Source organism: Solenopsis invicta, chromosome 3 (genome assembly GCF_016802725.1).
Source record: "Solenopsis invicta isolate M01_SB chromosome 3, UNIL_Sinv_3.0, whole genome shotgun sequence".
In the NCBI taxonomy this organism is placed as follows: domain Eukaryota; kingdom Metazoa; phylum Arthropoda; class Insecta; order Hymenoptera; family Formicidae; genus Solenopsis; species Solenopsis invicta.
The window spans coordinates 11,801,120-11,816,608 of NC_052666.1; the positions used below are offsets into that span (position 1 = coordinate 11,801,120).

The 15,489-nt window shown below is 34.3% G+C and overlaps 1 protein-coding gene across 1 annotated transcript; it reads left to right on the forward strand.

Annotated features, from left to right (window-relative positions):
• Nucleotides 1-11,055: 11,055 nt before the first annotated feature.
• On the forward strand, nt 11,056-14,665 carry LOC120357263. The gene is made up of 5 exons (XM_039447372.1): nt 11,056-11,296; nt 12,345-12,552; nt 13,394-13,607; nt 13,863-13,950; nt 14,136-14,665. Exons 2-4 carry the CDS (start codon nt 12,346-12,348, stop codon nt 13,922-13,924), a joined length of 483 nt encoding a protein of 160 aa, XP_039303306.1. The 5' UTR covers nt 11,056-11,296; nt 12,345; the 3' UTR covers nt 13,925-13,950; nt 14,136-14,665.
• Nucleotides 14,666-15,489: the final 824 nt, after the last annotated feature.

Below are 15,489 nucleotides of genomic sequence, written 5' to 3' on the forward strand. Positions count from 1 at the left end.
CCGCATCCACCCTGTCCAACAGGTTATGGGCCCAGGCGACGCAATCGGTGAATATCAGTATCTATAAACGAGAGAGTCAGCAAATCTAACCGATTCGAGAGCCGAGGCGCAGCAACGCCATCGTCCTTTCGCACGACACTGCACACGTGATCGAAGAATTTTTTTTTTACGCTCTCAGAAGCCTTCCAGTGATCTTTTCTATAAACGACACTTTGTGTGAATCCTCTTTATTACAATGGCAGACAGTACAATCGATCTGAAAAACATAACCAAATTCAACGGTACAAATTTCCAATTATGGAAATTCCAAATAAAGATCGTCCTCACGGCAAGCGGCTTGATGGACATCGCAGATGGAACGACCCCAAAACCCGAGCCTGCGACAGACAATTACGCAGCATGGAATACAAAGAATGCCAAGGCCATGTGCATTCTATCATCGGCGGTAGAATATTCGCAGCTCGAATATTTAGTCACGTGCGAGGACGCCGCCGAAATGTGGGCTAAACTCAGTTCCATCCACGAGCAAAAAAGTGCCACGAACAAGTTAACGCTAATGACAAAATTCCACGAATACAAGATGGCATCGGCCGACTCTGTCGCACAGCACGTTGCCAAAATAGAAAATATGGCTAGACAATTAAAGGACGTCGGTGAGGAACTATCCGAAGTCATGATTATGGCAAAAATTCTCGGCACCCTCCCACAAAAATTCAGTCCGTTGATAACCGCCTGGGATAGCGTCAGTCAGCCTAATCAAACCAAAGACAATCTCATAGAACGTCTCCTCATAGAGGAGAAACGTTTATCAAATTTCGAGGAAGCGACGACTGCCTTAGCCACGATCAAAATTCACAAGAAAAGCGGCGCTGCACACGCCAGCAGATCAAGGAAGGAAACGCAAACAACAAAAGACTCGAGGTACGAGAAAGAAGAAATCTCCTGCCGGTATTGTCGCAAACGAGGTCATCCAGAGAAGCGATGCTACAAGAAGCGCGACGACATCAGAAACAAAAGAGATAGCGACAACTCAGCGAAGGAGAAGGATGACAACACGGCCAATTTCGGTGCGTTCACGATATCCAATGACGACTTCGCGTCACGCATGCTCAAACACGATTCAAAGGAGGTATGGTTATTAGATAGCGGTGCTTCAAAGCACATGTGTTTCCGCCGCGAATGGTTCAGCGAATTAGACAATAGTTACCGCGAATCTGTAAGTCTCGGAGACAACTCGACATGCGAGGTAATGGGACGCGGTACGATTCATATTAAAATGTATGTCAACGGCAAGTGGCTTAACGGCAAAATGGATGATGTACTATACATACCATCATTACGCAAAAATCTTTTTTCAACCGGTATCTGTACTTCAAAAGGTTATATCTTAAAATTTGAATCGAACAATGTAAAAATTATTCGCGATAAATCAGTGATGGCTTGCGGAATCAAACAACATAATAATTTATTCCGATTATTAATTAAAGTCGACATCGTCAATGAAGCAAATGCAGTCTCAAGTAATAGTTTAAAAACTTGGCACGAACGATTAGGCCACATAAATTGTCAATCACTTCGCGAAATGATTAAGAAAAATTTAATTAACGGCGTTTCATTATCCAATAGTGATAAGTTCTTCTGTGAAAGCTGTCAATTCGGTAAGCAACATCGTTTACCATTCAAGTCCGAAAAGAGATTCCGTGACAGGAGAATAGGTGAATTTATCCATACGGACGTATGCGGTCCAATGTCCGAAGCATCTATCGGAGGCTCTAGATATTTTTTACTTTTCAAAGACGACAAGTCAAGTTTCCGTCGTATTTATTTTCTAACGTATAAAAGCGAAACTTTCGAAAAATTCAAAGAATTCGAAGAATTAATATTCAATAAATTCGGAACACGAATAAAGACCGTCAGAGCCGATAATGGTACCGAATTTTGCAACAACAATATGCGCAATTATTTTGCCCGTCACGGAATCACCCTTCAGACATCCGCTCCGTACACTCACGAGCAAAACGGTCGTTCAGAGAGGGAAATTAGGACAATTACAGAATGTGCCCGGACAATGCTACAAGCCAAAAATTTGCCCACGCGTTTTTGGGCTGAGGCAGTCAATACAGCCGTTTACATTTTAAATCGTTGCATCTCTTCACAAACGCGCGAGATCACTCCTTTCGAGTTATGGCACAAAGAAAAACCGAACTTATCACACATACGAAAATTCGGTAGCGACGCATTTGCGCATGTAACTAAGGAACATAGAAAGAAATGGGACCCCAAGTCCAAGAAATTAATTCTAGTAGGCTATGAAGGGGAATCTACTAACTGTCGGCTTTTCGATCCATTAACAAATAAAATTATTATAACAAGGGATGTAATAATTAACGAAAATTCGGATAACGATTCAAATATAAAATCTGACAATGCATCTATAAAAATTACATCTCAAGATGAAAATATTTTTGAACCTCTTCAAAATATACAGAATGACTCAACAGAGCCAATTAATGAAATTGACAACTCGGATCGAATTAAACCCGTCGCGAACACTTATAATTTAAGAAACCGACAGTCAGTTAAACCGCCAGAACGTTATGAGGCGAGCATTGCAATACTTGACGAACCAGCAACGTTTATCGAGGCAACTACAGGGGAAAACGCGATTCAATGGAAATCAGCAATTAAAAAGGAGCTTGAAGCTCACGAAAAGAATAACACGTGGACTTTAGTTTCTCCGCCTAAAGATTATAATATAATCGGATGCAAATGGGTATTCAAAATAAAAGAAAATCCCTCAGAAAATGTCATTCGTTTCAAGGCACGCCTATGTGCAAAAGGCTTTTCACAAAAAGCCGGGATAGACTTTACCGAAACTTTCTCCCCTGTAGTTCGCTACGACTCAATTCGTACGCTCCTGGCGGTTGCCGCGCATGAAAATTTAGAAATCGGTCAATTCGACATTAAAACAGCCTTCATTAACGGAATTCTAAACGAGGAAATTTATATGCGACTACCCGAAGGTATAGAAACAGACGATCACAATGTAGTATGCAAGTTGAACAAAGCCTTATACGGTCTCAAACAAGCAGCAAGATGCTGGAACAAACAGTTCGACGAATTTCTACAAAAATTTAACTTTCAACAAAGCAACGCCGATCAGTGTGTGTATCTTGGTCAATTCGAGAACGAAAAGGTATACCTTGCACTTTACGTGGACGATGGACTCATTCTAACCTCATCAAAAGACGTATTGAATAAAATTTTGCAAACCTTAAGTTCCGCTTTCGAAACGACCACAGGGAACGGGAAAACATTTATCGGAATGGAGATCGAGCGCGATCGACTGAATAACACTATTTTTATCCATCAGAAACATTATATTAATCGTCTGTTGGCGCGTTTTGGCATGTTCGACGCGAACCCTGTATCCATTCCTGCCGACCATAATGTAAATCTGCGATCCGCAGATACCGAGGATATGACTTGCTGTAACATACCATATCGTGAAGCTGTCGGAGCCTTACTGTTTTTAGCGTCCGTATCGAGGCCCGATATCTCTTACGCAGTCGGAATAGTCAGTAGATACTTAAATAATTACGACGCAACTCACTGGAACGCAGTGAAGCGTATTTTCAAATACTTACTGAAAACTCCAGAATTCGGCATTGTATACAATAATAGTGATAACAAATTTGCTATAAAGTTAACAGGCTATTGCGACTCCGATTATGCCGCGGATATTGACACACGCCGTTCGACCAGCGGGTTTATTTTTAAAATTACGAACGGTCCAGTCACTTGGAGTTCCAAGCGTCAAGCAACAGTAAGTCTCAGCACAACCGAAGCCGAGTATATCGTCGCAAGCATGGCGACCAAAGAGGCGATTTGGTTAAGAAAATTCCTGTCTGATATCGGACGTCCTTGTGACAATGCGACGACACTCATGATAGACAATCAAAGCGCAATAAAGCTTATCAAAAACGCAGAATTTCACAGTCGCACTAAACACATTGACGTGCGTTATCATTTTATCAGAGAAAAGCTCAAAAATCTCGATATCAATGTGGAATATATTTCCAGTCAAGACCAATTAGCGGATATTCTCACGAAAGGTCTACCACGAGATAGATTCAAATACTTGCGAAACAAAATCGGCATTATAGACCGACAGGACGCTTTAAACTCATAAACCATAGCCGATTTTTTTTGTTTGTTGTTCAATTATTAATACCATAAAATGTGCAAGCGGGGGGAGTGTTAAAATAGCTCTCACATTTATTTCCTTTATCTTACTAACCAGGCGCATTTTGTAATTCGCGGTAGTTATACATCGACAGACCGATCTATAATCGGTAGTATGCCCGTACGGCGGCGCTTCGGTTCTGCGCAACCAGGAAAGGCGCTGAATGTCTCTCCCCCTTCTTTTCTTACTCTCTTGCGTGCGTTCACGCTAGCGTCACTTTCGTTGTATGTATATCCAACCGAAAGGTACATTATAATAAAACAGTGTTCAAGATACAAAGAAGGCGTTAGATCCATTCACCGCATCCACCCTGTCCAACAGTTCTAATAAGATCATAAGAAATTGTAAAATCATGTATTTTTTTTTTTACTATCAATATAATACGAGATGCATATAATGATAATAAAATATTAATTTTTTAATGTATCATGTGCCATATATAGCACAAACTAAAAAAAAAATTTTTATTTAATATTTTAGCTTAATTTTTGTTGTATTTGCTCTTTTATCTAACAATTTTTTGGACAAAAAAAATTCATGCGGTTAAGAAAGTATAATTTAAATAAAAGTATATGTGTATGTGCATACACGGTATTCAGCAATTAGACAGGGCAAGGAACAATGAATACCGTATATTATGTATATAATACAAGTGATTTTGATCACTTTACTCAAAATAATATATGATGTCTCAAAATATACAAAAAAGGGAAAAGAGACATCAAAAAAATATAACTGATTTTTTCAGTTATTTATAGGAAATTGTATATCACATTTCCTCGTGATAAGATCTGCTATTTCAAGATTTATGTAATTATTTCAACTGTGATTGTGATCTTTACATTATGGTAATAAAAATGTACACACATATACATTCATATATCAATCTGTTACAGAATTTTCAATTCTCAGATACGTTGCACGCGTTAAAAGATTACATTTTATTTAATGTATCATTCATAAATATATCATAAATATAAAATTTAATTAAATATATTATTTAGTAATATTATTTTGAAAATAATTTTTTATTGTTATAATATATATATATATATTTTTATTTTATAATTCAAAGTTATGCTTTTAGGTCATTGAAGTGTCTTCTTTCAGGTGTGCAGATAAGAGGTGGGGTTTTTAGTTGGTAGGCAACCGAGATAAGACAGATTTGCAATAGATCTAACTGTTTCTCAGTCTCGGTTGAATCCAACACTCCCTCTTGGTACGGGCCAAGAGAAGTCTTTGGAAGATTTTCCCCATCTACGAAAAAAAAAAAAAAAAACATTTTTATAATAATTTTTTATGTGACATATATAATAATACCAAATTACAAAAATAAATAAAAATATTAATTTTATCACAATAATTGTTTTATTTATAACAATTTTTACAATGTACACATTTTATTGTAAAACAAAAAGCTAATGTATTAAAATCAAAAGTTTCTCTCTCTCTCTCTCTCTTTCTCTGCTGAAATTATAGGAGTACAGGATCTTTAACTATAGAACATACAAATATATAGAATTGGATATAGGTCAGGTTTTATAACAACAAATACAAGTGTCTGGCTTGGCAAATAATTATTATTAATAATGTCGCGACTAGTAATTAAGTATGATCATAAAATTAATTTACTACTGTTTTTATTTGCGAAACCGGGCACTAGTCTCATTTAAAATTTGTGGACAAACATTTTATTTGCTATATTTTTATTGATATAAACAAAAGTTTATTTATATTATACGGACAATTTTAATCTAAAAATTTCTATATTATTTCTATATTTTTTGAAAAATAAAAATTTTTTAATAAAAAAGGCCATTGTTAACAAAATTATTTATATTAATTTATATTTATTAACTAATTATTTATATTGATTAACAAAAGTATTATTGCGATCATTACAACATTGCGATCTTTACATCATTTATTTACAGCAACAAGTGAAGTATTGAAATTAAACACTTTTATTAAGATTTAATTTTTATTTTGCATACTTTAAAACATTTGTTGAAAATGCATTCTACGTTCTAAATAATATTTTTTTGTTAAATATAAATAATTCTTTTAGCAACAGCCTTTTTCCTTAAAAAAAAATTTCATTTTCAAATATTAGAGATAATATAAAAATTTTTGTTGCAACCGCCCGTATAATATAAATAAACTTCTGTTTGTAACAATAAAAATATAGCAAATAAAAAGTTTGTCCATAAATTTTAAATAAGACTATATAATGTCCGGTTTTGCAAAAAAAAAGTGAATTAATTTTATAGTCACACTTAATTGGTATAATAGTCACGACATCATCAGTAATAATTATATTTTTCAACCCAAACACTTGCATTATGTTGTAAAACCTGACCTATCCAATCCTATATTTGTATCTCCTACAGTAAAGATATTGTACTCCTATAATTTCAACAGAGAAAGAGAGAGAGAGAGAGAGAGAGAGAGAGAGAGATACTTTTGATTTTAATGCATTAGCTTCTTGTTTTACAATAAAATTAAATAATAAAATTTTTGTTCAACTTATTATGCTTTACCTGGTCACGAGCATTGGTTCACGAGTAATGAGACACTGTATATACATATATTCAAAATACGAGAACATTTCAAATTTGTTAATGTTTTATTATAACTGTGCATGATTTTTTTTATATGAGTATATATTATGACAGAAAAATATTACTGAAAAAATTTTTTTGCTATTCCAATTATTAAATAACATTATATATATATATATATATATATATATATATATATATATACAGGGTGTTTCAGACCACCCGTACACCCCTTTTCTCTTCGCAGGATTAGGACCAATCAAAAATATGTTCAGACGAAAGTTGTAGGGTTTCAAAAAATCTATTCAATGATCTTATCAGTTTGACCTTGGATGGCGTCGCCAAGGTCAGATCGAAATCACATTAAGTTTTTTAAATGGAACACCCTATTTTTGATTCCAGAATCTAATAGCTGGTGTCAAGACCTTTCCAAAACACTATAAGAATGTTTATTTTCGTTGACTACTTTCCGAGTTGTGCGGCTTGAAAGTTACACTACCGCCAGCATCAGCATTACTCAAGATGTACCATGTGGTGGTTACTTAGTCGGATTTAATCTTGTGTGTGGATGTGTGCATACGTGCATGCGTATGTGTATGGGGGAGGAAAAGGGAGTCAAAGTTTTATGTACTCTGCTTTTGTTTATTAACTGGATTGATTATGTTTGATGATCAATCATGTCCAGATTGACCGTATGCATTTTCCCGTGCTTAGCATTATCCAGAATGAACGACGTGGACGTGACGAGAATTTCATCCCATTGGGGTGCTTGATTCACGTGAGTCCCCTTGCCTCTCACGTTTGTGGTGCTTGATTCACGTGAGTCCCCTTGCCTCTCACGTTTGGGGTGCTTGATTCACGTGAGTCCCCTTGCCTCTCACGTTTGGGGTGCTTGATTCACGTGAGTCCCCTTGCCTCTCACGTTTGGGGTGCTTGATTCACGTGAGTCCCCTTGCCTGTCACGTTCGGGAATGAATGAGTGTATGTTTTGTTAAGCGACTAAATATTCAAAGTGAGCACCATTCTCTGCGATGCAAGCATCAACTCTATTTTGAAAATCATTGGTTGCTCGAAGAATTTCCTCGGCACGTAAGGATCGAATTGCTTCACTTATTCTACGAATCATATTATCCCTCGTAGTCGGACGTTCATGATAGACCAAGTTTTTTATCCTTCCCCAGAAATAATAATCAAGGACGGTGAGATCTGGTGATCGGGGTGGATAATTGATTGGACCGTATTTGCCTATCCACTTGTCGGGGAACATAGTATTTAATGCCGCACGAGCAATGCCTCTCGATGTATGAGACGGACATGCATCTTGTTGGAACCACATGTTCAGGCGCAATTGCAGAGGAATATTTTTTAGTAAGACAGGAAGATCTGTCATTATCAAGGCGGAATATCTATCACCGTTTAGATTTTCGTCAAAGAAAACAGGACCTATGATTTGACTTCCAATAATTCCATACCAAACATTGACTTTCCAAATGGTTTGATGATCTACTTCTCTCAACCAGTGAGGATTATTTTGTGCCCAATAACGAGAGTTCCAAGTATTAACAGATCCATCACTTTTAAGTGTACATTCGTCAGAAAATAAAATTTTCAAGTGGAAATCAAGTGGTTGCTGTCTTATAAAGTTGCAAAATACAAGTCTCTGTCTAATATCGTTATAATTCAACGCTTGATGAACAGACATTCTGTAAGGGTGAAATTTGTTATTTTTTAGAATGCGCCAAACACTGATTTTACTAACACCAGAATCTTGTTCTCGTCGTCTTAAAGAATCATAAGGGTTCAATTCTGTCGATTCAAGAATTTCCACTGTTCTTTCATCCATAATCGGACGACGAATTTGTGTACCTTTGTTATGTTGAGGCTGAACGACACCTTTAATTTTGATTCGTTTAGCCAAACGTGAAAAAACATTTCGCGAGTGAGGAGTCCGATTAGGATAACGTTCCCGCCACAATCTTTCCGCTGCAATGAATGTACCTCGACACTCACCTAAAATTAGCAGCATATCATATGCTTCTTCATTGGATTAGGACATGGCTAAATAAACCTAGACTAATAAAGAGGGTTAGGGATTTTTGTTGCGCGATTGATACTGATATGACGGTTATTGAAGACGTAGGTGACAAGTTTGAGAGAGTTATTGTCACTCGTGTTGAGTTGAGTCACAATAGCGTTGTGATGAATACATCTCTACTACATCCTATGCAAATAACAATATGTATAAAATCACGAGTTAGACATCGTTACGCAGAAAGCCGCGCTCGTTATTGCTCGTGTGCTACCGTTAAAGTAATAATGTAATTGCATAATATTATGACATACATATGTATGTGACTATCTACGGTCGCGACAGCTAACTTTCACGATTTTTCATGATCTGTTTTTGTTGGCCCGGCTCGCGTGTTTACTTTCTTTGTGTCGGCTGCACGGCTTTCTGCGTAACGCGTGATTTTATATTGTTATTTACATGGTGTTGGCGGTAGTGTAACTTTCAAGCCGCACAACTCGGAAAGTAGTCAACGAAAATAAACTTTCTTGTAGTGTTTTGGAAAGGTCTTGACACCAGCTATTAGATTCTGGAATCAAAAATAGGGTGTTTCATTTAAAAAACTTAATGTGATTTCGATCTGACCTTGGCGACGCCATCCAAGGTCAAACTGATAAGATCATTGAATAGATCTTCTGAAACCCTACAACTTTCGTCTGAACATATTTTTGATTGGTCCTAATCCTGCGAAGAGAAAAGGGGTGTACGGGTGGTCTGAAACACCCTGTATATATATATATATATATATATATATATATATATATATAAATATAAATTTTTATATATATATATATATATATAATCATAATATGTATTAATATAGAAAAAAAATATCGCGGAGTTATAATACAGCAAATATATAAAAGATGTACCATATCAGAAAGAAAATAATACTCTCATCAGGTATCCATATATTCCATATTAATCTTTATTACATTAATATTATTATTTACTATACAATATTAAACACGCGCGTATTTTTAAATCATACATGCGCGTATACACCATTATAAGAAAATATGAAACATTTGTAAAAAGTGGGCGCTTTCTGGCCTCTTTACGTCCCTGCCCAAAAATCGTCCGAAATCCTCTTTCTGCATTTTACGGCCAGAGCGTAGCGCGGAAAACGAGATGGGCGAGAGGAGAGTGGAGAGGAGGGTATCCGTAGAGATAACATCGCCGCTTGTTCCGTGTTTGCCACTGCGATGCTTTCTCTCTCTCTAACTGATGGTCTAAACAGAGGACGGACAGAGTTCGATTGTCCGTCTTTGCCTAACTAACGCATCTCTCACTTCTACGCATAGCACGGATCTAGCACGGACATGCACCAATCGATCGGTAAAGAAAATGTGGATCTACTACGGACATACACCAATCGAGCGGGAAAAAAGGTGGATCCAGCCATATAGTTCCGCCGACTGAAAATGTGGATCCATTGGCGCTGTACGACCTAGAGAAAGCGTTACACGAAAATCGACGGCATGGCCTCTCTCAGGTTTCTCTCTGGTAATACTATCTTATGTATTATTAAGCTATGATTTTAATTTTATTTGAACTGAAGAGCTAACGGAATCGACAGGTAATTGTTAAGTATTATTAATTAATATTAAATATTGCAAATGTACCAGGGATGGCCTTGAGTATTTCGCTCGAGCACAAGGAAATCCTTATGATAAGCATATTTACATTCGTACATATGGTCAATGCTTTCTGTCTCAATGTGACGCAATTAAATATCACACACGTGTCTTGTACACACTTGCTTGAATGATAAATTTACCTTTCAGAGGGACGGTTGTGAACATAAGCGAATATACGAATTTGTAAGAATTCTGCTTAATGCAGCTCAACTGGTCGCTGAATGTGTCAACATTGGTTTATCTTGAGCGCCTACTTGTGCAGAGAAAAAGCATAACCTCAGCCAACAGAAAGCAAATTATGCTGATGAAGGATACTTTATTGGCTATTTTATCAGGAAGTGTGAAATGTGGATTACTCTCAAATACTGAGAGACATCACAGTGTAAGTGTAGTATTACATTTTAAACTGTTTGGTATCAGTAATGGCACAGATCAGAAAAGACTATCCTGGATGTGGTACATTACTCAGTGCTTGAACAATAAATTTATCTTTCAAAGTGACAGTGTCTCAAAGGATTACGACAGACATAATCCGGAACATAAACGGAAATATAAATATATAAAAACTGTTTAGCACAGCTCAGCTAGTCGCTGAATGTGCCATCATTACGTTGATTTATCTTAAATGTGTAATTACTTATGCAAAAATAGATATAACAACTGCCAACTGGAAACGAATAGTGCTGGGAGCTATTTTATTGGTATCTACAGTTCGAAATGATCAGGCAGTGCTGAATGTGGATTATTGTCAAATATTGAAAGACATCACGGTGGAAGACATGTAAGTCTTTTCAATTCACTTAATGCACTTGTTTACTGTATGAAAATAGAACAAACTAAAAAATGCGAGAAATTTGGTTCTTTTTATTCAATAAATGGTTTATATGCTTATACGATAGATTGTAACGAAAGAAAAATTTTTTATGCCGCAAGTGTTTCTGTATATAATTCATTTGTAATAAATAAAATATGATTATGTTGCATTATAATAAACTAAAATTTTTCTTATAAATTTTATATAAATTGGAACATTTTTCAAACATACTCCGAAATATTCAGAAATTCTACATTTTCTCTTATAATTCTTCATACATGAAAATGATTTGTGAATTCTAAAATATTCTGAGATTTGTCATCCTATAATTTCTAAAAAATATTTTGAACTTTTTTATATTCATCATAAGTTATAAAATAAAAAATCTTTGAAATCTTAAAATGTTTTACATTCAACAGAGATAATAAATTTTGAGAAAAGATGTAAACCCTATGAAAAATGTTTGAATCCATAAAAAATCTGGGAAAGTTATAAAATAATACAGAAATTCTGAAAAATTATATTAAAATTTATGAGAAAAATTTTCACTAGAGCAAGCCTAAGGATTACTGATCGTGGACGTTTTCCAGCAAGAGATGCTGATAGCACAGTGTGATACAGTTAATTATTTCATCCTTGTTATTTATCAATTTTAAACAAGAATAAAATTATTTACTGTCTTACATTGTATCATCTGTCTCTTGCTGGAAAGCATCTTATGTAAGCTTAAATTTACAATAATAAAGCTGCATGTACACAGGACGAATCAAACGCGTTACGTGTGGCGAAGTAACCGATCATTCTTTTGCTCTCTTAATTTTTTTCGTAAAAGCAAAAAAATTGGCTATCTTACCACGCATAACGCGTTGACGTGTCTTGTACGTGTGCATTCAGGGTAAGTTTAAATCCGTTTGGAGCCATACATTTAATAAAAGATTATTAAAAGATAATTCTATTGTTTAATAATAATTACTTATTTGTAAAAAGTTATTAATAAATATAATTTTACTTATAGAATGTCATGCACTATGGAGAAATCTAATCTCCCTAGTAAAAATAAACATTATACGGCTTTAGAACGTAAAGTATTTTTGCAAATCCTCACTGATTACAAACATATAATTGAAATTAAAAAAAGCGATAGCACAACGCTAAAAGATAAAGATCTTGCGTGGAATGAAATATGCAATAAGTATAACCAATCCACTTTAATTTCTCAAGAGGTAAAGATAATAAATATAAATGTACATATATACATATATACAGGGTGCGAGAAAAGTTCTGGGACGGCGAAATATCTCGAAAACTAAGCATTTTAGGAAAAAGTGTTTCAGACAAAAGTTGTAGGGTTAAAAAGATCTATTTACTGATCTTATCAGTTTGACCTTGGATGGCGTCGCCAAGGTCAGATCGAAATTACATTAACTTTTTTAAATGGAACACCTAACTTTTTATTGCATATTCTTGTAGCTTATCTCGAGACCTTTTCAAAACATTACAAGAAAGTTTATTTTCGTTGAGTACTTTCCGAGTTGTGAGGCTTGAAAGCTACAGTGTACTGTAGTGTGGGTCCAGCCAGTTAAGGCAAGAGTGGCGCGTGGGTCCGACCAGTTAAGGCAAGTGTGGCGTGTGTCCGGCCAGTTAAGGCAAGTGTGGCGTGTGTCCGGCCAGTTAAGGCAAGAGTGGCTGGACCCACACTACAGTACACTGTAGCTTTCAAGCCTCACAACTCGGAAAGTACTCAACGAAAATAAACTTTCTTGTAATGTTTTGGATCTCGAGATAAGCTACAAGAATATGCAATAAAAAGTTAGGTGTTCCATTTAAAAAAGTTAATGTAATTTCGATCTGACCTTGGCGACGCCATCCAAGGTCAAACTGATAAGATCAGTAAATAGATCTTTATAAACCCTACAACTTTTGTCTGAAACACTTTTTCCTAAAATGCTTAGTTTTCGAGATATTTCGCCGTCCCGGAACTTTTCTCGCACCCTGTATATACATATATATATATATATATATATATAATATAAAATTGTAAAATATAAAATTTTGTTATAACAGAGGACTGTTACTCAGTTAAAAAAATTGTGGACTAATTTAAAACAGTCTCAGAGAGAAGCTTTAACACGGGAAAAGCAATCATACTTAGCAACTGGTGAAGGACCACCTGCAGTACAAATAGAAATTGATCCCGATATTTCTAACATTGCATCTAATCTTATGAAGACGGCACCCGTTTCATTTACGTCTAATATGTCTGATGCAGAAATCAATGGTATGCATTAATAATTCTACGGAAATACACCAAGAAGACAATAACTACTACATATACATACACTTATTGCCTTCCTGGTGCATTTTCATATGTGCATATGAAATATACTATAAGCATCTTTCCGCATATAATATATATTACGTGCATTATATGAAAAGATAATAGAGAAAGAATGCACTGGAAAGACGTTTATGATTGCTACTGTAGTAAACTTTCTAATATGATTGTTTTATTTGTATAATAAATATATTTCAGCTAATCGAGACTTAATGTTTGAAGTAATATCTACTGGTGATCAAACTATTGGATTCCGATAATGAAAACACGCTCAATATAGAAAAAGGTATTTAATATTACACTGTATTTTTGTTTTAGGCCAGCATAACATTTTTTATAAAAAATATAAACAATTAATATACATATATTATTATACTTCCGCACGTGTGTCATTTGTTTATATATTTTTTATAAAAATTTATAAAGTATATTTTATAATACGCATAACTGTATGTTACGTTTGCTGTTTAGGTTCCTTTAATCCTACAAAGGATGATACATTATATGGTGGAGAAAAACACACCGATGTGCAAAAGGAACACTCATCAAACATATTGGACGATGAAAAATTAAAACAGATACGTACTTTGAAACGAAAAAGGGACGCAATAGATGAAACCAAATTATCAAATACAGAAGAAATGTTACGTATGAAACGTATCAAACGAGTAATGGAACAAGATCAAAAACTAGCACATACTAAACAACAACACGAAACAAATATGAATAATATGAAAGAAAATCATTTTAAAAAAATTCATAATTTAGAACTGCAACACTTAAAACAGATGCAATCTTTGGAAATAGAAATAAAAAAAGCACAACTTAGAGCAATTAAATCCAAACAAATTAAAGAAAATATTGATACAGTTAGAATTTGAAATGTTAGATACATATATAAAATATGTATCTTGTCCATTTTGGTTTTTACATGTTCCATACCTAACTTTCTTATATATTATTAAAATACACATTTAATATGTTTTAAAAGGAGTTATACATCCCAGGTATTCAATTGACTTTACTTTTCGTTTTTATTATTTTTTGTTATTATGACGTCAGAATATCGTCAAATATCATTTAAGCTTATTATCTGGGATATATTTCATTAATATTTTTCATGTTAATTTTTTTGCTAATTTAGATTATTTTATGTTCTGTATTTTTTGCATATATTTTTTAATTTAAATATACTATACTTACATAATTAAGTTTATATGTATGCAATAATATACATATCACATAGATGTGTGTATTAAATCGGAAAAATTTTTAAATTGGCGTAGTTTATAAAAATAATTTACAAAAGTATATTTATGACGAAAGATGTTATGTTTAAAGAAAAAATAATTGCGTCGCTAAAGCCGCTTGTGATAAAATATTTATGACGAAAGATGTTATGTTTAAACGTTTGATGTTATGTTTAAACATTAGATGTTACGTTTAAACGTTAAATGTTATGTTTAAACGTTTGATTAAATCACCCAAGCTGTTTATGATTAAAAAAATGTTTAATTGTTTTTTTATAGAACAATTCTGTCTCGAATTCCATCGCAAATTCATAGATTGTGTAAAGTAGGCTTAAATAAATAAATTTTTTATTACAGATCAAGTAATTTATTTCAATCAAAAAATTTACATTTTTTTATCCTTAATCCATTAGAGTACATGTTTTTATTTCATTGAAATAATTTTCAGATAGAAAATTGCTGCTACATTTGTTGCATTTAAAAATTTTTTAACATCTTAAATGTAATAGAACAATATGTACTTTTTTCATAATTTTTTATATTATTTTAAAAATAGATGTAACACATCTTTAAGA

Excerpts from the sequence above, each read along its gene's own strand:
- LOC120357263 (XM_039447372.1), top strand. The coding sequence starts at position 12,346 with ATGTCATGCACTATGGAGAAATCTAATCTCCCTAGTAAAAATAAACAT. Across the intron at positions 12,553-13,393 it reads CCACTTTAATTTCTCAAGAG|AGGACTGTTACTCAGTTAAA; the intron begins GTAAAGATAATA and ends TTGTTATAACAG. Across the intron at positions 13,608-13,862 it reads GTCTGATGCAGAAATCAATG|CTAATCGAGACTTAATGTTT; the intron begins GTATGCATTAAT and ends AATATATTTCAG.